Raw genomic sequence first — 25959 nt, forward strand, 5'->3', positions numbered from 1 at the left:
AGCTCAATTCTCCCCCAGGCCTGTTGTTAAAGCCTTCATCAACTGAATCAAGTGGGATCCCACTGTGGCAGAACATGACTGCTAAATAAATTAATACATGAGCCAAATGCTGCAGGATCAACAGAAATCTCAGCCACATGGTGATAAACTGAAGCAATACATAGCTGATTTTACCTGGGCTGGGACTGAAAAATGAAAAGGAGATTGTGTCAGTGGAAGCTGCTTGCCTTAAGGCACTGCAGTCCAATAGGGTCTAAAAAGTGGAGGCCACACAAAACACAGGCAATTGATTAACATTGGTTGTTGTTTTTATTATTTTTTATTATATATTTTAGTAGACAAAAGTGAGGGAAAATAGTATTTGATCCCCTGCTGATTTTGTATGTTTGCCCACTGACAAAGAAATGATCAGTCTATAATTTTAATGGTAGGTGTATTTTAACAGCGAGAGACAGAATAACAACCAAAAAATCCAGAAAAACGCATTTCAAAAAAGTTATAAATTGATTTGCATGTTAATGAGGGAAATAAGTATTTGATCCCCTATCAACAAGCAAGATTTCTGGCTCCCAGGTGTCTTTTATACAGGTAACGAGCTGAGATTAGGAGCACTCTCTTAAAGGGACTCTCCTAATCTCAGCTCGTTACCTGTATAAAAGACACCTGTCCACAGAAGCAATCAATCAATCAGATTCCAAACTCTCCACCATGGCTAAGACCAAAGAGCTGTCCAAGGATGTCAGGGACAAGATTGTAGACCTACACAAGGCTGGAATGGGCTACAAGAGCATCGCCAAGCAGCTTGGTGAGAAGGTGACAACAATTGGTGCGATTATTCGCAAATGGAAGAAACACAAAATAACTGTCAGTCTCCCTCGGTCTGGGGCTCCATGCAAGATCTCACCTCGTGGAGTTTCAATGATCATGAGAATGGTGAGGAATCAGCCCAGAACTACACGGGAGGATCTTGTTAATGATCTCAAGGCAGCTGGGACCACAGTCACCAAGAAAACACACTACGCCATGAAAGACTGAAATCCTGCAGCGCCCGCAAGGTCCCCCTGCTCAAGAAAGCACATGTTCATTGGCAAACTTCAGACGGGCCTGTACATCTGAATGATTCAGAGGAGAACTGGGTGAAAGTGTTGTGGTCAGATGAGACCAAAATCGAGCTCTTTGGCATCAACTCAACTTGCCGTGTTTGGAGGAGGAGGAATGACCCCAAGAACACCATCCCCACCGTCAAACATGGAGGTGGAAACATTATGCTTTGGGGGTGTTTTTCTGCTAAGGTGAAAGGACAACTGCACCGCATCAAAGGGACGATGGACGGGGCCATGTACCTTCAAATCTTGGGTGAGAACCTCCTTCCCTCAGCCAGGGCATTGAAAATGGGTCGTGGATGGGTATTCCAGCATGACAATGACCCAAAACACACAGCCAAGGCAACAACGGAGTGGCTCAAGAAGAAGCACATTAAGGTCCTGGAGTGGCCTAGCCAGTCTCCAGACCATAATCCCAAAAAAAATCTGTGGAGGGAGCTGATGGTTCGAGTTGCCAAATGTCAGCTTCGAAACCTTAATGACTTGGAGAGGATCTGCAAAGAGGAGTGGGACAAAATCCCTCCTGAGATGTGTGCAAACCAGGTGGCCAACTACAAGAAATGTCTGACCTCTGTGATTGCCAACAAGGGTTTTGCCACCAAGTACTAAGTCGAAGGGGTCAAATACTTATTTCCCTCATTAACATGCAAATCAATTTATAACTTTTTTGAAATGCGTTTTTCTGGATTTTTTTGTTATTCTGTCTCTCACTGTTAAAATACACCTACCATTAAAATTATAGACTGATCATTTCTTTGTCAGTGGGCAAACGTACAAAATCAGCAGGGGATCAAATACTTTTTTCCCCTCACTGTATTTGGCCATAAGACAACCTATGTTGTTGTTGTTATTGCATCTGAAAGTACATTTCATCTTCTCCATTATGTTAACTGAAGGCTCCCAGGACCAGTAATTTATATCTTGAGTCATTGGCTCAATCATAAATATTTACTTCAATTCAAAAGTTATTTTCCACGCTAGCTCACTGGTCCAGTAAAATTCAAAGTTCTAAATTAAGGGCATAGTCGGAATGGAAATGGGTGCCCTTTGTGTTATATGAACAGCTTCTGAGATTTGTGGACAGTTCGGCTTCCCAGCGGTTACACATTCCACATTGTCACAGAATGCATCAGTCATTGTGGAGAAGGTACTTTACTGTTTTGTATCGTAAAGTTTGCAATTACAAATATGCCTAACCCCAACAGATGACCACTGAGAACACACACTGTTAACTGTTAACGCACACAATTAAACACGAGAAGAGCACGGGTTATGTAACCTAACAAATCCACTCACCAATACCTAATTCCTATGATATGTGCGGCCTGGAAGCCACTAAATGGAGCATTCTCTTAGATTATTACTAAAACAGAGGCATGACTGAAAGATGAGATTTGAGAATCCATGCACCAGCTGCCAACTGAATTGGGAAAACAGATATCTAAGATGGTCGAAAACTAAAAACAGCTGCCAAACGGACTAGTCTCTGCAGCTATCTCACAGGGTCTACTGAAAAAAGGTGCAATGCACTCATAACACTTGCAATTCATATATGTAACTTAAATAGACATTTCTCATTGCTATTTACATGCCTGATGAAGGCCAAATGTTCCTCTATCTGATAGTCATTAGACTCTGGGGAATTTCCTATAAGATGTGATAGCTGTGACACTTCAGTGGGGTTAATGTGTCTGGGGAGGCCAACACATTCCTACTGTGCAATTGTCCAATGAATCCATTATCTTTTACATATTTTGGGGTTTTGATTTTGTTCTTTGAGTACTGCAGGGGAGTTGTATCTGTGTTTTAACTCCCTTGGATCTAGAATTACCTGCCTAATGAGTTTATTAACACCCAGATCAGGGTTTCAGTTAAATGATTTTGTTGTGACATTGCAAAAGTTGGATAAAAAAACTAAGAAAAGCATTATTTGAATGCAAAATCAAACCAAACCAACAAAAAACATATGATAATTATGGATAACAAAAACATGTTGTAAACAGACAATGGTGCCCAGCAAGAAATGTTTCAAGGACATAATGAACAACTTTTAAAGACAACAATAAGATGCTTTTATTTATTTGAATTTAAGTAGCATGTTGAATCAATTTTTAAACCTGTACTTACACACTGCATTTAATTCACGTTATATTTTACCCCACCTGTACAAATCTGGATGCATGGGGAATCATGGAATATATTGAATGAAAAAATAGCACTAAATAATTGTATCCAAATTAATACAGCTTCTGAAGTTTATTTGCAATTTCGTTTTAAGTTGAAAAGCTAGTATATATATATATATATATATATATATATATATATGAACTGCACTCTTCATGCTGCAATAATATTTTTTAAAGGAAGGTTAAACAGAAGGGCCTCACTTTAAAAGTGTTCACAATCGGCAATGTCATCTTGTCCTCACTCTTTTGCCTGTAAACTCACTAACCTCTGCAGTCAGACAGTTGCTCCTGATCACCTGACCCCCAATCTAGGCTAAAGGTCTAGTTCTCCCAGCATGGAGACAGCTGACATTTCAATCACACTTCAATGTGAACTTTCATGATGTATGTCCAGTTTAACACTCAGGAATGAACTTTTGTACTGCAGGACAAAGAACAATACACAATATACAGAAGAGCAGAAGTTCAGGTTTTCCACTGCTTTGGGGGTTTGGTTTTGAATGTATTCCTCCATTACCGATTGGCAAAACATGTTCTAGTTTTTAGTTGCACTTCAGTTGGGAGCAAAAATTAGTACAAAATGGCAAGTTCACAGTAGTGTCCAAACCAAACCAAAAAGCTTGAAAGACAGAAATGAAGCAGCACCAGAAGCTGTGGACTTAAACAGAGAATTAAATACCAATAACGAGAATAATGAATAATGAATAATCATCATAATTAATTATGATTATGAAAAATTTAGTCTGGGATTCCATTGTAAATAAATCTACCTGAAGCCATTTGTTTTGTAAGAGCTATGATCGTCCCTCTTTATCAGAGGGATAATAATAATAATAATAATAATAATAATAATAATAATAATAATAATAATAATAATGAATTATTTGACAGGTACTGACATTGCCTGTATAAGATATTCTTCTTGTCAGTTTCACTGGACTGACCACACTGACAGTTTTAGGTTTCCAAATTAATACCAAATGAACTTATCATTTGAAACTATCTGTGGTATTTCACATTGAACATATATGAAGTCTAGAGTCTAGAGATGCCAGTATATATGAATATGTTTTGAATGTATTAATTTGTTAATTTATTAATTTACATATAAGAACATAAGAAAGTGTACAAACAAGAGGAGGCCATTCAAGCCATTGTGCTCGTTTTGGTGTCCATTAATAACTGAGTGATCCAAGGATCCTATCCAGTCTATTTTTGAATGTTCCCGTGGGGAGCGAAGGCTGGCCCTTGTGGTCGGATCCAACAGACGAGCTACTGTAGCTCAAATTGCTGAAAAAGTGAATGCTGGTTCTGATAGAAAGGTGTCAGAACACACAGTGCATCGCAGTTTGTTGCGTATGGGGCTGCGTAGCCGCAGACCAGTCAGGGTGCCCATGCTGACCCCTGTCCACTGCCGAAAGCGCCTACAATGGGCACGTTAGCATCAGAACTGGACCACAGAGCAATGGAAGAAGGTGGCCTGGTCTGATGAATCATGAGTTCAAGGTGTTGACTTGGCCTCCAAATTCCCATCTGTGGGATGTGCTGGACAAACAAGTCCGATCCATGGAGGCCCCACCTCGCAACTTACAGGACTTAAAGGATCTGCTGCTAACGTCTTAGTGCCAGATATCATATTTAATATCTCCCTATTACTATTGGAGTGGCGTAGTGGCTACATTTCATATTAACATAGGTCAATTACAATGAACATTAAGTTCTCACCAAGTGCATTGACAAGCCTAAGTACTTCATTAGAAGCATCTTTCTCGATCAAACGGGTATGAAGTGCCCTCTTGTGGCGAATATGTATTCCTTTAAATTATAAGTCACCAGCAGCACAGAGTAAGGCAAGAGGGAATGGTCTTTGCATGGACAATGTGTAGATTCTCCGAAAACCCCTCAGTCTGAACCTATAGAAATATTTTAACTAAAGGTAAGAATTTGCCATAGGTGCCAAGAAATTTAGTTCCAAGCCTGACTGAATGTGTCTTCAGTAACACTGAAGTGTTTGTGATTTGTTTCAGTAAACCTGCCCTTCCCCTTTTCTTGCAGCATCTTACATTTACACACAAAACCTGGTTTAATTAAGCACTGGGTGTTTGTGCGTTTCAAGTTCTGCCACATCAAAAAACAAAACCTTCAAACATGGTTGAGGGAAGTTGCATACGGCGAATCACTCCCCTTATTTTTATCTTTATTGTGTAAGTCATTAAAGAAGCATGGTACAAAAATACCTGTGTACGTTTTCACCATGACTTGTTAAAATGCACACTGCACACTTGCTGGGAGTAGTTAAGACTATTGTCACGACTGCCTACGCAAACAGTCAGGGAAGTGTAAGACTCAGGTGTGGGAAGAAGCAGGTATATCAGTCCAGGTCAAAGAGCCAGCAAACAATCGATCGAGCGAACAAACAGTCAGAGGGCAATCCAAGAGTCAAAACACGGGGCATAAACAAAGCTCAGGAACATGTGAGATCAGTACACAAGAGGAACACTTAGAAATGCAGGTAAACTGACAAGACTTGGCATTTAATGAAACTAACAGGGTTTAAATACAGAGCAGAGGGAAGCAGGGGACAGGGATGTGTAGTGCTGGTCCAATGGAAGTAGAGTGTTGATGGTCTTATGTTGTAAGTCGCCCTGGATAAGGGCGCCTGCCAAGAAATAAAATAAATAAATAAATAAATAATAATGGTGCATGTGCAAATGGTGCTGAGGAATGTTAATTGGGTGATTGGACTCATTGTGCTGGGGAATTCAGGTGATGATGACCTCTGTAGGAGAACTGGGAAAGTGTGGAGAGCTGATGTAACAACTGTCAAGACACATATTCCTTTGTTTTATGTGGATTCATGAACAGAAACCCATGTTTCTGATGGCCATCTATTCTATATTTCTTAATTTGATCCACCTTTTTTGAAATTCAGTAAGTACCCCAGAATATCCTGTATTTTAGTGACATCACATACACTTGCAAATAAATATATACAAATTTGAAATGCCTGCCAACATTTCAGTTACTCAACCTGAGCTGTTTGATGCACAGAAAGCATAACTTTTGCTCTTTTCCTCACTTTGCAAAAAGCAGATTCAGAGAAGCTGTTTCATTTACATGTAAACCAAACTGTTACTGATGTTTGAACCTATATACACCTTTTCTGTATCAGTGACTTCCATGAGGAGGAGATATCCAGTCTGATCGCATGTCTTTCCGTGCGGAGACATCTGTTTCTACACACCTCCCAATACAGTGTGGATCATGCTAGTGATAGTGGCTCAGATATCCGATCTGAGACACCTGGACAAATAGAGGACAATATCCCCACTGCCTGGCAGATGTTATGGAGGAGGCTATGAAGGAAGGAGAAGAGGAAGCTGGATGAGAAACACAAACAGATGGAAAGCAAGGTCAGATTATTAATGTCTCAACAAGTTATATATACACCGATGTGAGGATAGGAAGAGTTATCGCAGTCCAGAAAAGAGGAGCCATTTCTATGATATGATGTATTTATTAATTTATACAGACATTATTTTTTAGCTGAAGCATCATGGATATTACTGTGCCTTAGTGTCTCATTTATCCAGGGCTGCAGGAATGGCAGCGCCACTAAGACTGGGTTTCCACTGATGAGGTATATTCTGGGACAGCAGTGTGACTTTGCAGTTCAGGCTTCTTCACGGTTGATAAAGTGTTGCTCACAGTGTTTGTCTGGTTCACAGGTGTCCATTCATAAGCGCTGTGCCTGAGGAGAGAGAAATGGTGATGTTGTGGAGGCGCTGGAGTCCTCTACTGCAACAGCACAGGAACCCTTTTTCACGCTTTTACTTATTGTTCAGGCTATTGACTGGACTGTCCACTATATGGCAGTGTGGGCGGATTTATTTTTAAATGCATTCCATTGTCGTTACTTTGTCCTGCTGAATGTACAGAGTGTGTATATAATCATCACCCTCCCAATCAGCCTGTATCAAACTACTGCTGGGTGGAGCAAGAACCACCATCTCATGGTGTTACTGCTTATTTCAAAAGACTGGAAGCAATATTTCCATCAATATTAGTTTCTGAAGGGGAGAGCAGTTTAACTGAACTGTGTTCTGAGGTGTAAAACTAAGAGCGGAAGTTTTGCAAGATTGTTAGCAAAATATAGCTATTTTCCTCTCTGCTGTGTCTCTCCAAAGCAGTGAGTGTTTATTGAAATGTTACTTCTTTGGGCAACTACACTGGGATTTGCTGATTAAGTGCCTACATTTTACTCTTACCCAAAAGGTTATATGATAGATTCTGACAATTTATTATCTGACAACACAATTTTGTGTGTGTGTGGGGGGGAGAATGTATTCACATTTACATGTGTTGTTTATCTTCAGTTCAGCAAGCCATCGCTGAAAATTTTGAATTCCTTAGCAAATTTGTGCACTTTGCTTCCATCACAATAATGGCATGAAATGATCTGTGAACATTTCTGAAACACTCACCTCCCAAACCTACTACAGTGATAAAGTAAGAGCGCTCCCTCTGATTGATCTGAGGAGGCGAGTGGGAGAGACTTTGGCATGACGATTTATTGAGAATAAGAACTTGATGAATCTCATCTCCACAAGATGGCAGTGCTGCCTTGTCTGAAAGTTGCTGGCATGTTCGTGACCTACAGTGAAAACTATAGAGGACACATTGCTTTAGATTAACACGATTCTCAGCCATCTCTGCACACATTATCATTATTATTATATTTCTTAGCAGACACTCTTATCCAGAGCAACTTACAATACCCCATTCATACAGCTGGGTTTTAACCCTCAACCCTCCACTCAGGAGTCCAGAGCCCCAACCACTACTCCACAGAGAGAAACACTATGAACACATTGAAATAATGCAATGATAAATAAAGCAGGGCTTGACAATCCTGCCACGAAAAGAGGAATCTTCTACAGATGAGCCGAACCACTGCACTGTGACAAAGACGGCGAGATGCAGATCCTCGGCTGGATAAACACAGCATCCTGAAGCGTGTGGCATGTGAACTCAGGAATCAAACACATCCCCTGCCTGTCTGAAACACAAGGGCTCGATGGCTTCTGCACACACTGCTGTCTACCTCCTGCACAGCAGCAGAAACACCCGAGTCGGCCTGTTGAACAACACACAACAACACGCCATGTCATAATTAGACTTGTTAGGCCATAGGAGAACCAGAGGAATTGGAAAGGTAAAGGTCAATTCCGTATTCATTTCAGTCAGGTTTCTATTTTCTTTTCATTTCATAGAGCTGACATGTTTCACAGTCAGTTGTTGTATGTGAGCTGGAACACCAGTCTCGGTACAGAGCAGCAGGATGTAATGTCACCAAACGTACAACATTGAGTATCAGGGAAGATGAGACCAGGGACTGGCCATTGAGGTAGACTGGTGGAGATGAAGGTTTTTACAGAAGGTATCATTTCTGGACACTTGTATAAGTCTTAGCTTCTCTTTGCTCTAACACACTTTCCCCCAGAGTCGATGGGTTGTTTAGATATGTAGCTCTTGCCCTGACAAACCAGGACCACCTGTGTCTCTCTGTCTCTCCTCTCTTATCACTGTACAGTCTTCATTATTGGAGGCAGTCGCACACCAGAGTTCTTGCTTCTTTGGGAATGCAGAGCGCATATCCGACTCTCTCTCTCCGCTTTTCCTTTGTGTACCATATCAATACAGTGACGTGGTGATGCACAAGTGTGTGCAATGATTGATGTTGGAGAGAGACCGAACTCGCCTCGTGTGGAAATGTAGGTGAGAATGTCTCACATCTCGAGAACAGAGAAATTAGCTCTTTTGTGTTGTGTGGATTAATAATATAGTTTTTTTCTCTCTTATTGTTAGGTTTTTGATATTCTGAGAGTTGCTTTACCTCAGTGCTCAGTCCCTTTCATGTACAATCCTTGTCAAGCCCAAAAGCAGTGTTACAACATATATTTATATATAACCAGCTCTGCTCGATTTGACTCCTGTGCTGATCTCAGCAGCTAACACACAGGTCCTCCAAAAACATGTCCTGACAAACCTCCTGCTCCTTTTCTCCTTCTCAATGCTGCTCTCTCTGATGAACTCCAGAGCTGCCCCTGAACAGTGTAATCTACAGGGGGCGCTGTTGTGTGAGAAGGTGACTTGGGTGACTCCAGCGTACCCAACCCTGACCCCATGGGGAATTAAGGGTCAGAGTTAGCTCCTCAGTCCTGTGTGGAACTAATGCTGTTGTTCCACTCGGGTGAATATCTTTCTCCATACCCAATAATGGTACTGATACTGTGTTTTCATTTTCACAATGATGGCCTCTCACTCAATCTTTTTTATTATTATTAAGAAACACAATTCAGTTGATCTAACTCCATCCCAGGACTTTTATTAAGTGCACTCGCTAGCAGAGATCCAGATCCTTGATTAGGAAAAGGGAAGAGAGGACTTGTGTTGGCATCATAGTTCCTTGATAGAGATCAGCAAAGGCAAAATGTATTCCTATTCTGAAATTTTCGTGCAGGTTGTGTACCCTGTTGTGAGTATCCAGCATGATTCGTTGTACTTACCTTCATCTTTCCTTTTGTTGTTTCTGCCTCAATGTTACAGAAGCCTGTCAAGACTTCTCCTGCCTCTCAGGAACAGCGGTGGGGGTTTTGTGTGTCCTGGCAGAATTCGAAAGTCAGCTGGTAGTGCTTTTTGAACTACAGTTTCTGTAACATCAATTAGATGACATTTCTTGTAGCCTGTCAAGAGAGAATGAAAAAAAGAGAATGAAGAGGAATCATATTTGCAGTAAATGCAAGAATAAAACTGCACCTGTAGATGCTGCAGCTGATTGTTTTGCTTTACAGCCTATTAACTATTTGACACTGTCATAATAATGTTAATGTTGTTCTATACACCTACAGGAAGACCATCCAAATATTTGAGTAATTGTTTTGTGTGGCACTGCAACATCATCTTCAGAGCAAGGCATTACCCATGAACGGTCATCACCTCATACGGCACAGTGGGAATGCAGGAACAGGCATTGGTAATGAGACAATAGGTTCAGGTGACCACCTGGGATGTGGGTATAGGGGACCACCAGGCTCTGAGTGTTTAAATTGCCATCACGCAAGCAGGATGAATCGCACCTGAGCCACAGCCATCCTGCTATCAGACGTGTCACCAGTCAGCCATTGCAGCAAGATCTTAAGGCAAGAAAAAGTAAAGAGGTCCCAGCTGCAATATTGTGGACTACTGAACAGTGAAAGTGTACATGCATTTTAGGATTTGAAGAAGTAGCAGAGCTGTGTGGAGAGAAACTACATATTTACCCAATCTATACAGGTCAGAACTATATTAATTGCAACTCTGAAGCTAACCAATCTATTTCTATTTTAATGTTTTCTTTCCCATGAAACAGTCATTTCTAACTCACCACAAAAAAATCTGAAAAGACATAGATGTTTTCTTCAACTATTTAACACAAAATGAACTATTACCTCTTCACTCTTCACAAACATTGAGATAAGCCAGATTTTAAACACTGTAGTCCCTTACACTTTATATTTATTGGCCATAACCTCCCCCAAAGCCATCTTAAACCCATGCAACCCTGGGTACATCTCTTAGTTCCCAATAAATATTTAAAGCTTGCATGTGTCATTAATGGTGCAACTTTCAATTGATACATTATAAATGAATGTGCAGCAGATCTCTATACTGTATTATTTCCAAGGATAAAAACATGAAAATAAATCTTCCAAAACAGCCTTCAGGAGCCGATATAGGAAGCAAAGAGACATTGCTCAACATTTTAACGATTGATAATACATTGAGCACTGCTCTTTAGTTTCCTAGGGACAAAGAATACAGATACATTTCTATGCCCGTCACCTATTGTCACACCTGTTCTATTGATACAAAGTTCAATTTCTTTGTTATAACATTTCGGGGACTGGTAAAGTTAAAAGCTCGGAGGAAACAATTTTGAATATGTGGCAAATTCAGAGATTCTAGAGTGCAAATGTATCCACTTTTGTGACAATCCAAGCAAATCATGCATCACAAAAGGCATTCAAAAGGTAAACAAACCCCAGGCGAGAGAGGGGTGCTGCTTCTCACCTGGGGGGTCATTTGGTCTAGGACCGGCCCTGATTAGGGTTCCCAGCTAGATGGCCTTTACTAGGCATCAAACCAATTACAGGAGCTTGGTTTCTGGTGCTGCTTTTCATCAGCAGGTGACAACTGAGCACCACTTCCTGGAGCAAAGGATCCCATTAGCATCCAATTAAAGCAATTCCGCATACCCTTTCCCCCTACATAAGTTGTTGAGAACTTAGTTGCCTGCTGTGTGGGCCTTCACATCTGTCACAAGGAAGTAGCCACTGACCTTTGTACCTAAATTAGAAAAATCAAATACTCTGCATTTCCCCGGTTATCTTGAGAGAAGTTATGAAGTTCTGCTCAAACGGCTTCCACTAAAACTGAAGCCCAAAAGAAGTCCCTTCAAGGATGACATGACAAATCCAAAATAGAGATTTTTGGTAGATAATTGATAATTGATATTGGTGGACATGGCACTGGTTTCCAATTTTATCTGGCTACATTTTATCCGGGAACATCCCAAAACACCCCTTTTACCCTAGAACAGGTTCGGTCAAACTCCACAATGCACACAGGCAAGTAGAGCTTAATTTGAATTCTTCCTTCACAAGTACACAAACGTAGGCCTGATGTAGAGGCAAAGCACAATTACTACTGACATTGCTTTGAAAAAAACAAAGTAAAGCTACTAATCTCTACAAGATGATTCCCTAAAGCTAAAAGGGTGTAGTGTAGGGTAAAGGTCTAACCACAGCACATCTGTCCCTTCAGAGGATTCTGTCCCAGTTGCAGCTCTGTTGATGCACGAGTGAAGGACAACCTCAAGGGAGAGCACAGCAGGTCTCTCTGGAAAAGATCATTAGCACTCGTTCAGCCACAGCCTGACAACTCTCTCATCACCGTTCGCCTTGCTTCTCCCCTACACAGGTTTCTCTGCTGAAATAAAGAGAGCCAGGAACTCAGGCACAGGAGGGAGCCACACCACAGATCTCTAGGCAAGCGATACAATTGCACTACTTCACAGCCACACTAGTTTATGTACCACAGCTCTTTTTCAGGTTGGTGCCAAGGACTTCTGACAGGAACTCAACCGAGGAACCAGGCACTAAGAAAGAAATCAGCAACTCATTGTCTTGTCAATATAAATAATCACTCTCATGAGTCTCATTTCTAAAACCTACAGTGTCCAACCACAACCACAGCAGAGGGCAAAGAACAGGGGGAATAATCAAAGTACATAGCTATCATCAACTCCATCCTTGCCACTTAAGCAGCTCCACAAAACCAACATCTCAAGTCCCATTTGTTTCAATGTGGCCACTTCCTTACAGGCCTCAATCCAGCCCTCTGCCACTCACATTTAGACAAACACAGCCGGCGCAGCAATATCGCCTTTCATATCCGCCAGCTCTCCTGCTCTGCGAATGAGAGCAGGTGTGGGTTGCCTTATTGATGGGTGACACCCATCCCAGCAGCAGGTGGACACAGTTAGTGGCACTGCGGCTCAGCTGAATCAAAGTGCATGACATTCAATACTGAATAAAAGCAAATAATGATACATAAAGAACACAGCACAGTGGAAAAAGCAAAAATAAATGTTGTAAAATAATTATGTGACTAAAGAGAAGAAATCTTTAGATCTTAGGTTTTTTGTGTGCTTGACATACAAGTAAATTGATAAAATATTCCTCAGTGGATTCACACCTCAGGAAAATGTATCACTTGCAAATGGTAGCAATGTCTGTATTCCTGAAGTCTGTCCATATATCAGCCGGGGTTATTAATAATATTCACTGCACAGCGTAAGAAAGCTGTCTACCATTTCTGTCAACTGTATGTCTACCACTAATAAATGACGTTGGCTGTGTATAGCAGTAGACAGAAAATTGTACAATTTATATGAGGGGACCTGTTTTTCCTCATTATAAATAATGTAGCCCATAACTTGTTCTTTCAATGTAATGGAAAACAGGCCTTGCAATAACTGACATCTGGCTGTCTGGACAAAACGTTTGCACAAGGATTCATCAGCACACAAGAAAGGTTACAGATGAGAAGAGACCATTCGGTCCATCTCACTTTTTTGGTTGCTGATGCCTTATTGATCTCAGGATCTTGTCCAGCCATTTCAGATTTCTTCGGGAATCCACTTCAGCGGTGGTGTTGGCTAGCTTTTTGCAGTCAAGTATGACAGATGACAGACTGATATCAATGACCTAATTTTATTGTACAATTTAACATTCTTTTACTAAAAGCAAGCAAGCAAAAAAAAGTTATTCAACTGATCAATAAATCCCTTGACATTTATACCATTTGTATAACATGAAACCCAAAAGGAAGTTGATAAAAACAATAAAATAAAATAAAATCTTTCACTGCCAAAACAAAAAATGTAATGGTGCATGAAAGTATAAGCTAATGGATATCAAGAGTCAATATAATATGCAATAAGTACTTTCTTTTTAAAAGCAAATCCCTGTTGGTTATAAATAAAAATAACCAATAAAATCATAATAAATACATCAATGTAGATGCTAATGACAGGTTCTCCACAAGAATCTATATTGACTTTACAAGCATTTATTTTAGCCAAGACTTCTTGGCCTAAGCCTGTCTGATTCATATTTAAAAATGCTCCTATATATTATTAAAATTTATGAGGATTCTACAGGCTTAAAATTAATACAGACAAAAAGAGGTTTCGTCCAAGAATAGACCATTATTTCACATGATTTAATTTACATTTGAAGTAAATCTTTCATTTCATGTATAATTAGCCAGAAATGTAAAAATGTTAAATTGTTTTTTAAATGATTAATGTTTGACTGGTTGTTAGCCTAATTTAACTTTGTTGAAGTTAGTTATGGGATTATTCTTCCTTTCTGTTCTGACAGATATTTGTCCTGTAGTAAAATGACCTTGTGTAGTTCTTTGAAATGTTGCTCAATGGGAGAAGGTGCCCCATAAGAGTGATTGATTTATAATTACTACACCAAGATGGGGGTTTTTGACTTTTCATTTGTTTTGAAATAAGCATTAGGCCTATCCCAACTGCTGGATTCCCGAGCTTTAAAGTATTATGTTTTAGTGCCCAAGTTTCTGAAATATAAGCCATTGAACTATGCATGTTTGATGTTGTGCTGTTTCAGACCCATGTATGAAAGTAATTCATTTGTAACCTGCTTTGGGGTTTATTCAGTTTTAAGGGAGCAACCATTTACTGTAGATGTTTAGCACAGACCAGTTGGCTACAGTTGAGCAAAAGCAAGGTAGTTCTGAAATGAAAAGTCAAATGTGAACACAGTTACAAATGTATCTAATTAAAATAAAATACTTAAATTGCCTGTTCAGTATGCCCTAGTTATTAAGAGTGCAGCAGGACCAAAAAACAACATCCAGGGGGTCCCTAGGATTATAAATGGTTTGTTAGCTATGATTGGACTCTTATGATTCATACTGTATGATTATTATGTGAATGCTGACATTAAATTACACTTAAATTGCTTAGACTTCCATGGATGGTTTGGAGAATATCCATGGTCCATACATGGTAGTATACCAGCTTTAGTTAATGGTCACGGATTAACTGCTCATAAACTAGTCACTGTTTACCTTAACTGTCTGCTATTATCTGCAATATATCTTTGCTACTAATCTAATAAGACCTTCATCTGAAATGCATTAGACTCACAACTTTAACTATATATATATATATATATATATATATATATATATTATTATTATTTATTCACAGAAGAAATGAAGTGGTCTAACAAACTGGAACACAACATCATATTTTCATTATTTTCTTGAAATCAGTTGGCAAAACTTCTACCTATTACAGAAGACACTGAACACTTATGTTAAAACTGCTTTGTTTTTTGTTTGATTACAATGCAATATCTAACAGAATTGTTAGTGTAGAGTAATTGAAAACGTACTGACATGCAACCGAGAAATAAAGTATCTGAGAATTTTTTTTATTTTGATTGAAAATAAACAAATCATTTTCTTTAAAGAAAGTGCAACACTTACCTTTTTAATGTTGGCATCTTATCTAATAACTACATCCTACATGTTATATTTCAATATATTTATTTATGTCTTCTAATTCATTTTTTTATTAAAGGTTATTACCATGTTGAAAAAATAGCTCTTCATCTGTCAGCTGCCTTCATGATTATATTTTTTGATGCTGAAGAACACATTTACATTGTGTAATATTCATGCCTTTACTGCATCTCATATTAGTACACCAGCAAAATTGAACAAACCTTAATTTGAATTTAATTGTATTGCTGTGGGCTGTTGTATTAACCCAAATTTAAGGAAGACTTTAATGTAAGGTGATCTTTTTCCATAAAAATCATATACGTTGGACAAAAGGGACTGGATGGAGAAAAATAAATGCGTCTTTATTGTGTGGGGGTGTCGATGATGCCATTTTTTGATATATATTTTCCAGAAAGTCACTGTAGTAAGGTTATCCATTTTCAGAGGTAAAGCTAGTCAACAATTAATTTAACTGAAAAGGCACAAACAAGTATAACCTGCCTCAACTGAAAAAGTCAACTAGACTAATCTGTGATTACAGGTGGAGTTTTGTTTTCCACTTTATACATCTTATTTTTTTTCTCATTCACTCTCATTCACATTGTTTGAAAATGTCTAACATAATTCAGTAGCTTTGTCCAGTTGTATCTAAAAGTTTCTGTTTGAACTTTTGGGTTTGTTCTGGGGTTGTCTGCAGCATCTCTCTCAGCTCTATTATACCTTTAAATCAGGTCCTTAACATGTAATATATAATTAGTAAATTACAATCTGATGAATGCTGCTAAATTAAGGCCTGGATCAAACCTTCTTCCTTTTATCAAATGCAAATGAATGCATCAACTATTGTGTAATTTAGTTCAGGCCCCAGTTATTGCAATTAAAAAACAAACAAAAAACAAACAAACAACAACAACCATATAAATATATTTTAACATTTTATACTACATAAATTAGATCATGTTGTTCCAACGAGGAGAGTCAGGAGACGTGTTTTAGTTTACACGGAACGAAATACAAATATTTTCTAAAATATGTGTTACCTTCATGCAAACTTCAGACATCTGCTGCTAAAAACACTATGGTGTTATTTTATAATAACATTGTTTTTTTTGTTGCCTCATGATTATGGTGTTATTTTATAATAACATCATTGTGTTGCCAACAGTACGTGCAGTTTATTTGTCGCCTCTGCTTTCTGTAATTGTTGAAACATGTCTTATTTCAATGTAATTCTTTATCACCTCGGTCTGATTGTTATATTTTCTTTCCATAACTGGGAGGGATGCAAAAAAGCACAACATGAACAACTAAAAAGGTGCAAATAACAGCCCAAACGTGCGGCAGGGGGCACCCTGTCCTACCCGGGACACTCCTGCTGGGCTCCGGGGCTCCAGTGTCTCCCAATCGATCCGATGGAGGCGGATCAGCATTTCCTGCATCCACAGCGCGGCAGCAGGCGGATAGAGACAGCGAGAGGGTGACAGAGATAGAGAAGGGGAGAGAGAGCGATTTAGATGTTCACATATCGACAGTAAATCCCCTCTTCGCACCACATACACGAAAAACTATTTTTTATCAAATTGGATAACGCGTTTGTCAGTGAGCAGCACCAGCGGAGACAGAAAGAAAGAAAAGAAAGAAAGAAAGAAAGAAAGAAAGACAGGACGGGGCTCTGCATCCGATCTGCGCGGTGAAGCGGCTCTGCACGGCGGCTCCAGCCTGAAGTTGGAAACCGAAACAAATATTATCACCAAAAGAAGAAAAAAAAGACAAAAAATATAACGGATTGACGGCTTTATTTCGCCTGCTGCTGCTAGTCCAGAGCACCATGAAGCTGCCTTGTTGGATAGCGCTGGGGACGGTCCTGCTACTACTAGACACCGCAGCGGTAAGTGCCCAGTCAGCTTCATTGCAAGTGTGAGATAGGCTGTATATATATATATGTGTGTGTGTGTGTGTGTGTGTGTGTGTGTATATATATGTGCATTTGAAGGTGTTATTTTAACAGTTATGATGTGCATGTTTGGTTTTAACCCACATAGCTGTCACATTGTCCTAAAGCGGATTGCACATGGTTTCTCCTGCCTGCTGCCGGCTCTCCAGACTCTTCGTGTGCTGCACTTCCTATACATTGTTGCTGTGTAAAGATGCCAGGGATAACAAGTGTCAATTTTATTTTTGATATATATTTTTGATTCTAGCATTGCATTGACAGCAACTCATATCAATAAAGCAGAGTTTTGTTGGGATTGTATCTTCCTCTAATCTAAGCGCTAATGACAGTGTGCTTGTGGGAGATACTCCAGGTGTGTGAAGTATTAATGATCTATAAAGCACAGGACTTAATTAACAACTCCTGTCAATGTAACCACTGCCCCGTTTTACTGCATCGACAGCACATGTACCCGTACAGTCAGTACGCACCTATGTTTGGATCTGTCTGAAGTTAAAACAACACAATAGGAAACCGTTTCACTAAACAGGGTTATACCCAGCTAACACTATGACCTTGCTATAACAAATACAAATCCAGTAACGTTGTGTTGGCCCCAACCAACCCACAACCTTACTACAACGTTGGGGGAACGTTGTGTGGCAGCTGGGTGTGATGTACCTACAGATTTCCTTCTGCACAAATAAAGGCTGGGAAGAGGCAAACAGACTTTAATAGATTGTCCCTCCTCGGGTTGTTTCAGCATTGAAATATGGACTCGCCTAAATTAAGGACATGTTTTCAGCTTCTATTCGGGTACAGAAGCGGTCCAGTGCGTCCCCTGGGTCCGAACCAAAGAGCGGGACTGGTGCTTCAGTGGTGACGGGGGATGGGGTTAGTACAGATGTTGAGTCGATGATGTCATTGTAGAGCGCATGAAGAATAGGCAGCAGGTATGGATAGATACCGCGGAGAGGGTTACATAGAAAGAAGAACAGCAATGTAGGACAACATTACATGCAACAACAAATGCATGCATGCAACAAATTCGTATATACACATATATTTAATCAATTAAAAAAATGCTTTGACAAAGACATGCTGTCAAATTGCCTTAGGACATTATCCTACCTAGCTCTATAACACTTTTCTCTAAAGACAGTATTTTGTATTACATTATGGAGATTGAAAGCTTTTTTGTGTGTTCTTAATGTCATGTTGCCTTCAAACATGTGATTTCAATTTCTTATGAATTGTGGTATTTGAAAACCAGCCTTGAAAGTAAATTACATTACAATTTTAAAATGACTCATTGCTTTAGCAGAAAGAGAAAAAAAAAGATGGGGGGTCTTGTGGATGTAACTGATCTGCAACTCAAAACGGGAGAAAAACACATTGTTTCATTAAAAGAAAGTTTGGACCTTTTTTCATCAACATTTCCCTCTTTTTAACTTTTCAAAATTAAATTACTTTGATCCTGTCTATCTCCTGTTTATGCATTCACTAAGGAACCCCTAACCTTCACATTATCACCTCCAACTGCACTGTAGACAGTATGCGAATGTAAGGAGGTAAGCAGTTTACCATTGGTTCTGTGGAAGATAAAATATGATGTCTGTGTATCCATAATCACCCGTCACAAAGAAGGGTGTTTCTGTGAGGGAAATTGCAAGAAAAGCCAATGTATCACATTATAAATTGCAGTCAGAGGAGGCCGTGGATGGAACTGCATTTTGAGTCATGGAGAGTGTTTGGATTTCCATTCTGTCACTGACTTTTAAAAAATGATTACTATTATTAAATGAAGTGGTAAATGAAGAAAATGATCAGGTAATTTATTAGTTGTTTTTATTCCAGGCTACCATAAAGCATTAGTTCTGGATGGCAGCTTCTGTCACAGCCTGGTTTTGTCATTTATGAGTCCTGTCAGGGCAAGAGGGGTCATTACTTTTTCCCTTTCATTGCCACAGGGACTTTCTTGTCTGTGCTGACAGAGAAGAGGAACATAAATCTATAATTGTATTGAAAGTTGAGTTGGGGAAAAGGGAAAACTTGTCCCTTATACCCCCCTTTAGGGAATGCTTATGAGAGGCTGGGGGGTGGGGATGATTTATTTTTATTTGCAGGCTTTCTCCAGTAATGGTGAAGGGAGCATCGCATGTTCACATTTTTAATGGCAAACCTAATCTCTGTGATGGTGTGTATTTCTACCAGTGCCATCAGCCCATCTGAAACTCCATCATGGCTAGGTGTCTGCTTTATCGTCTCTGAACTGATGTCACTGCTCACTCCTCACAGCGGCAATAGCATCCCCCCCAGCCTTGTTTAACGCAATCTAGGAAAATTACCAGTCACCAAGAATCCCGTCAGAGCTGTATTTAACAGTACATTAACAGCTGTATTTTCATAGACTGGCAACTGCCTGTTAGTGCATTTCTGTGAGTGTAATCAGGGAGTTTCCAAATTGACACCATTTTCCCATTCCTCTTCCACACTTCTTTAAACATGGAAGGTTGTCTCCAAAAAAAAAAAACAGTTAACACATGGGACAAATTGCTAGTTTCACAGTATACCTTAATCAGTTATTTTGTTGAGGGGGGAGAAAGTCTGGTTGTTGCAAATCAAATTAATTTGAATATTTATTATTTTTTAAATCCGTGGTGATTGATATAACCATATGCTTAACTACTAATTAGTAAATAATGAGGTGGTTCTCTGTGTGAACACCCAAATTAAGATGATTTAAAGAGTATACTTTGGCAGTATACTTTTGAATGCATTACTCCATAATCTCTCGCTCTATATATATAATTTTTGCTCTCTCTATTTCTGTGTGTGTTTCAAGGTTTAAATACATAATTTGATATAATTCCAAGGCAATATAAAACTATGCCAAGTAATGCTTTTGCACCTATTGTGTGTTGAATTCCAATGGCTGCTGGATGCACCTTTTTTGGGAGTAGGAGTTTGACTTCTCACAGAGAAACTGAGATTTGAGCCCAGCCGTTGGTTGATGAACTGTATGTTTCATAATTTCTCTTCAAAGGTTGGAGTGGTGAGCTGTGATCAGAATATAATTCCTGGATATGAAAAAACAAACAAACATAAATAAATACATGCTAATAATAATATGATTCTGATTTGAATGCTGGTTGTCTTTCTTCCACTGAAATGATTGTTTCCTTAAGGGAAAAACACAACAGCTGTTCTAGCTGGTATTGAATTGAATTTTTCCAAGTAATAATCAATAGAGCTCTCACAATTTTTTCCCCTCCATTGCTTAGACTGAATACATAAAAAAGGCCTATTAGATGGTGGTCTGCCTGCAGGCTGGAGGGTGTTTGGGTGTCTGTCCGTAGAGCTGGGTAACTGGGCAGCTAATACATGTTTAGCTTCTCTCAGGCATTGCTAAAAGGTTCTGTGTATTACTAGAACCCCCATCTACCACCAAATACATATACACCGCCTGGCAGGGTCTTCTGTGACTTGCTCAGTGTGATGTTGACATTAACTTTACTGAATTACTAACAGAACAGTCATACCTGTACATTATACACAGAATCATACATTTTATTCAAGGTGTTAAGTGATTTTTAAATTATTCAGGTTTGTTTCCATCTGTTTGTCTACCAGATATTTTATTTCAATGTAACCAGACAAAATATATATATTTCAATGTATCAAATGTTTGTTTGACAGCAGGTTTTCGTGCACAATAAATTATTGTTGCCCTAAACCTAAGAAGAGCAACTATAGCTTCAAAAGACATGTCAGATCCTAAGGAAAGAAAGAGATTTGGGGTATACCGTGTCTGCATTCCAGGACAAAAACGTATTGAATTGCACTGTGCCATTAACTCATTGTTTTACCTTCTTTTTTTTTAAAGAAGCAAAAAAAGAACAAAGAGAAATTATCAACTAACTGTATCTATCCGTGTAAACTTACAACAGATGTGTTTAACAGCAGGCATTCCTGAACAGATGGTTTCCAATGCAAAGATTCAAAACAGGAATATAAAATACTGGTTGCTGTCAATCTCAAAGGCCAGGTGTTGATTTTACTATTTACACTGTGTTTTCTAAGCAGTTAACAGAAATTATATGCAACTGTGTGGTATGTGAGAACAACTGGGAGAAATGAAAACATGAGCATAAAATATGATTAGTATACAGGTCAGGCAATGTGACTGATGCACATTTTCTTTAATGAGTAACATATAACACATCTACATAACTGTGTATTTATGCATAAACAACAAAACAATGGATTTGGTATATTTCATTCAAACAGATTTAGCAAGAAGTATCTGTTCATAGCTCACCCTGACATATTCCACCCCCCACCCCCAACAGTGAGAGATTTGATACAGCTGGAACTAATTGTTTAAAGGCCATTTTGCATCGCTCCACTAATACAGAGAATGCAGACAGCATCCTCCTTACCTTTCCCTCGCAGAGGCTAAGTGCCTTCAGAAGGAGGGAGTGGTAACATGACACTTGTGTGCGATAGCAGGGACTTTCTAATGAGAAAATAAGCCAGTTATCCCAAATGGCAGCAATCTGTTTCATACTTCATATTTCCCCAGAGGCCCAGCTGAACCAAAGGGCTTCCACACAGCCCTCTGCTTTCTTCAGATGATTTAATATCTGAATATCAAACACACGGCAGGAAAATCAATACTCTGCATTGAGAAATAACCAGATTAGCTCAATTATGTGCTCGGTATTTATGATAAGCCTATAACAAAAATGATTAAATATACATATTCACTGCGGTACTGGGAATACATAGTCACACTTTACTGAACCCTGAAGGTGAGAGTGACACTAAGCACAAAGTCCAAGCATCCGGGGGAAGTGAATTTCAGGAACAGGCTGCTACTGATGTTGTTAGGGATTAGGTTGTTTCAGGGCTGGTGTGCCATTAAGATAATATTTTATTCTTTGCCAAAGGCTCCTGATCAACGTATTGGTATGCCTGCGTTGGTAGGAGGTGCTCTCATTTTTCAAAGTAGGTGTTAAACAAGTACTCTGTCCCTACTGCATTAAAAATATTAAAATATTAAAAATCCCATGGGACTTTTCTCAAAACCAGGTGTTAATCCCAGTATTTCAACCAGAACGCAAAGGTGCCACAAAACACACCCCTTGATATGCTGTTGGTTTTACATAAGAACATAAGAAAGTTTACAAACGAGAGGAGGCCATTCAGCCCATCGTGCTCGTTTGGTGTCCATTAATAACTAAGTGATCCAAGGATCCTATCCAGTCTATTTTTAAATGTTCCCAAATTTTCAGCTTCAATCACATCGCTGGGGAGTTTGTTCAGATTGTGACAACTCTCTGTGTGAAGAAGTGTCTCCTGTTTTCCATGTTGAATGCCTTGAAGCCCAATTTCCATTTGTGTCCCCGGGTGCGTGTGTCCCTGCTGATCTGGAAAAGCTCCTCTGGTTTGATGTGGTCGATGTCCTTCATGATTTTGAAGACTTGAATCAAGTCCACACGTAGTCTCCTCTGTTCCAGGGTGAAAAGGTTCAGGTCCTCAGTCTCTCAGTAGGACATTCCCTTCAGACCTGGAATAAGTCTGGTTGCTCTCCTCTGAACTGCCTCTAGAGCAGCGATATCTTTCTTGAAGTGTGGAGCCCAGAACTGCCCACAGTATCCAGATGAGCTCTAACTAGTGCATTGTACAGTCTGAACATCACTGCCCTTGTTCTCAATTCTGCAATTTTGACAATATACCCTAGCTTTCTGTTTGCCTTTTTTATTGCTTCACCACATTGTTTGGATGGAGAAAGTGAGGAGTCCACATAGACTCCTAGGTCTTTCTCATGTGTTACTTCATCTAGTTCTATTCTCCCATAGTGTAATTATAGTGGACATTTTTGTTATCCGCATGTAATACCTTGCACTTGTCCACATTGAATTTCATGTGCCAGGTGTCGGCCCACAACTGAATATTATGTAAGTCCCTTTGAATAGCCTGTGCTGCCGAGATTGTATTTGCCGAGCCACCATATCACATTTTCATCATATCACAGCTTTATTCCTATTTTGACCTGAAATGTTGTAGTTCAGACTTGGAAAACAAACTCTGCTGTGAAAAAACTTGGCGGCTGCAGATGTTAGAAGGCCAGTTTGGGAAAAGAGCAAGAACCCCTTTGAACTTTGAAACTGGACAGCTATTAATGGTGTTCCCGCCCTCCCCCCCCCCTTCATCAAAGTAAACTCTTTCTGAAGCACAAACAGTGCTCTGATACCTCAAAACTGCACACTGCCAGCCCATGGGGACTTCCTCTGCCCCTGCCTGGCAGAAAGAGGCATCTTAATTAGCTCAGTTTTATAAACGTTGTGTTGACAGTCAATATAAAAACTGATAGAGTCGTCACCACGCGGCAACTGAGCTGAGTGCTGACGTTGCTATGGAAACCCATCATCTGTAGTGGGAGCCGAGGCGCAGGCAGCACTACGGCGGATAGCCCGATTCCTTCCCATTTACTCCAGAGAGGTCCTGATAGCAGACCTGACTTACAACTAACCTCCTTCTGCAAACACCGAATCGAGAGGTTGCATCTCAATGTGCTGAATATTTTATAGGTGACTAAGCTGCTCAAAGTGCAATGGGAAAATGGACAATGTTTCGACTATTTTATTATGCAGTCAAGCTTGGAGGACCAGGTATCTAAAATGGGTTAGCTTACTTATCAAGAAAATGATTGAATATCTTTTCAAGGTTATTGAAATGGTCTGAGATCAAATGCTTTTTTATTATTTTTGCAACTGAAAAACTTTGAGGGCTGAAATAAGGAGGCACTACTGTTTTGAAAAGTGTTTGGATCTACCCCTACTTAACATTCCACATTGTGGAAACTCATCAGTGGATGAGATCCTTCTACCGACCAGATAGGCAATATCGATGTCAGGTCTTGAATGCTGCTGGCCAATTTAGTTGCTTTTATTCAAAAGGAGATTTGGATCTGTATTGGTCACCTAGTTCACTCGTTGCCTTTTGTATTATGCTTTCCACTTAGATTGTTAAGTGGCAATTGTTCAAGAAAAATACTCCAGGAAGAAAAAAAAAAAAACCTTTCTGACAGAATAGGAAAGGCGACTTGCATGGTTTATCAAACACATGCATCTTAAGGGGCCAAGGAAAGGTTGGTGAGACACAGGGCAGTTCTTCTGCTTTTGTGCTGCTCCTTTCACCACAGTGGGGCAATAGAAGGGAAAGCCACCTGAGGGATGACTTGATTAATGGTTGTGTAGTGGAGGAATTAAGAGGGAAAAGGGGGATATAGAGAGACCGGATCCTGGCGGTAGGAAGCAGCAGCTTAGTGAGGAGAGCAGTGGGTGGTTTTTGACAATGTTTAAGCACTGCAATGAATCACAAGGTATTGTCTCTTCATTAAAGTTGAATATATAGATTTTATAAGCTCTTTGTGCTTTTGCTTTTCAGTTTTGTACAGAAAAACAACACAGTCTAGATTGTGCTAAGCAGAAAATGTATACTCCATAAAAGGTGGAGTTTCACAAGTGCTCCCCTTGTGCGTACTGATCAAAAGTCTGCTTACTCTTTGAAAAATAAAGCAGAAAGAACAAGGGCAGCAGATAATATTGTCATTCCTGGAAAATATTAATTAAATCGGAAATGTGACAACCGTCAAAGAGGTTGATGCTTATTGAACCCGCTGACACAAAGGCACATTATTCAACCATCTGAAAGAGTTAATCGGCACTTCCTGTTTCACACTGCTTCAAATTATGAGTTCCAGTCTCTCTCTGTCTCCCTCTTTCTCTGAGGCACTCTTTGTCCTGTTTTAACGCAGCACAAGAAAGTAATTCATGACTGAAATACCACCCAACATCTCTTCTAAAGGCGACCACTTATTAGCCGCTCAGCATCCATGCAGACCAGAGTCAGTGGTGTGTTGTTTGAAGTTGTATCTTTGATAAACAGTCAAAACAGCCCATGCACGTAGAGCAGTAAAAACTGATTAGGTTTAGGTTTCATTAAAGAAAACAAAGACCTTGCTGTGGTGGTTGTTGACTGGGGCCCCCCTTTACCTGCTTCACAAATCAAACAAACAATCCCCCATCAGGAAATTAAAAGCAATACCTTTTATTTATGTGGTGACTTTAATACCGTACAAAACTGCTCAGCTCCATCTGAAAGTAACTGCAGTGGCAGGAGGGGTTGAACACAGAGAAAACAGGATGTTCCAGAATTCAGAATTCACTCCAGAATGCCGTGTTGTTTAAGACGATTCCAGAAGAATAGTATTTAGGGGCCCACAGTGCTTTCATTGGGGTGGAGTAAAAAAATAAATACAAATTAAATGATTCTCTAGGGATGGCAGATTCTCTGGTAAAGGCCTCACAGTTTACAATCCATGCAGTGCCATGTGTCAGTTGCTGCATTTACGCTAGACTGAATCACTGCCGTTAGGATTGTGGGGGCCGAGGTAATGAGAGGTCCTCACTGCGTGGCTCAACCGCACCTCTCGCTGGAAAGGCACCGTCCACTAACGGAGGAAAAAGTTCAGTGCTAATTTTGACTGTATTTTGAAGGTTACTAAGACGCCATTGCTTCA

General features: G+C 39.7%; 1 protein-coding gene across 1 annotated transcript in view; it reads left to right on the forward strand.

The window, feature by feature from the left end:
* The first annotated feature begins 16847 nt into the window (after window positions 1–16847).
* Window positions 16848–25959, forward strand: part of sdc3 (syndecan 3) — a 107796-nt gene continuing 98684 nt past the window's right edge. Inside the window, exon 1 of the mRNA XM_066717440.1 lies at window positions 16848–17324. Coding sequence (XP_066573537.1) covers window positions 17265–17324 — 60 coding nt within the window. The 5' untranslated portion in view covers window positions 16848–17264. The remainder of the gene's footprint in view (window positions 17325–25959) is intronic.

The sequence above is a fragment of the Amia ocellicauda genome, chromosome 11, assembly GCF_036373705.1.
Source record: "Amia ocellicauda isolate fAmiCal2 chromosome 11, fAmiCal2.hap1, whole genome shotgun sequence".
In the NCBI taxonomy this organism is placed as follows: Eukaryota; Metazoa; Chordata; class Actinopteri; order Amiiformes; family Amiidae; genus Amia; species Amia ocellicauda.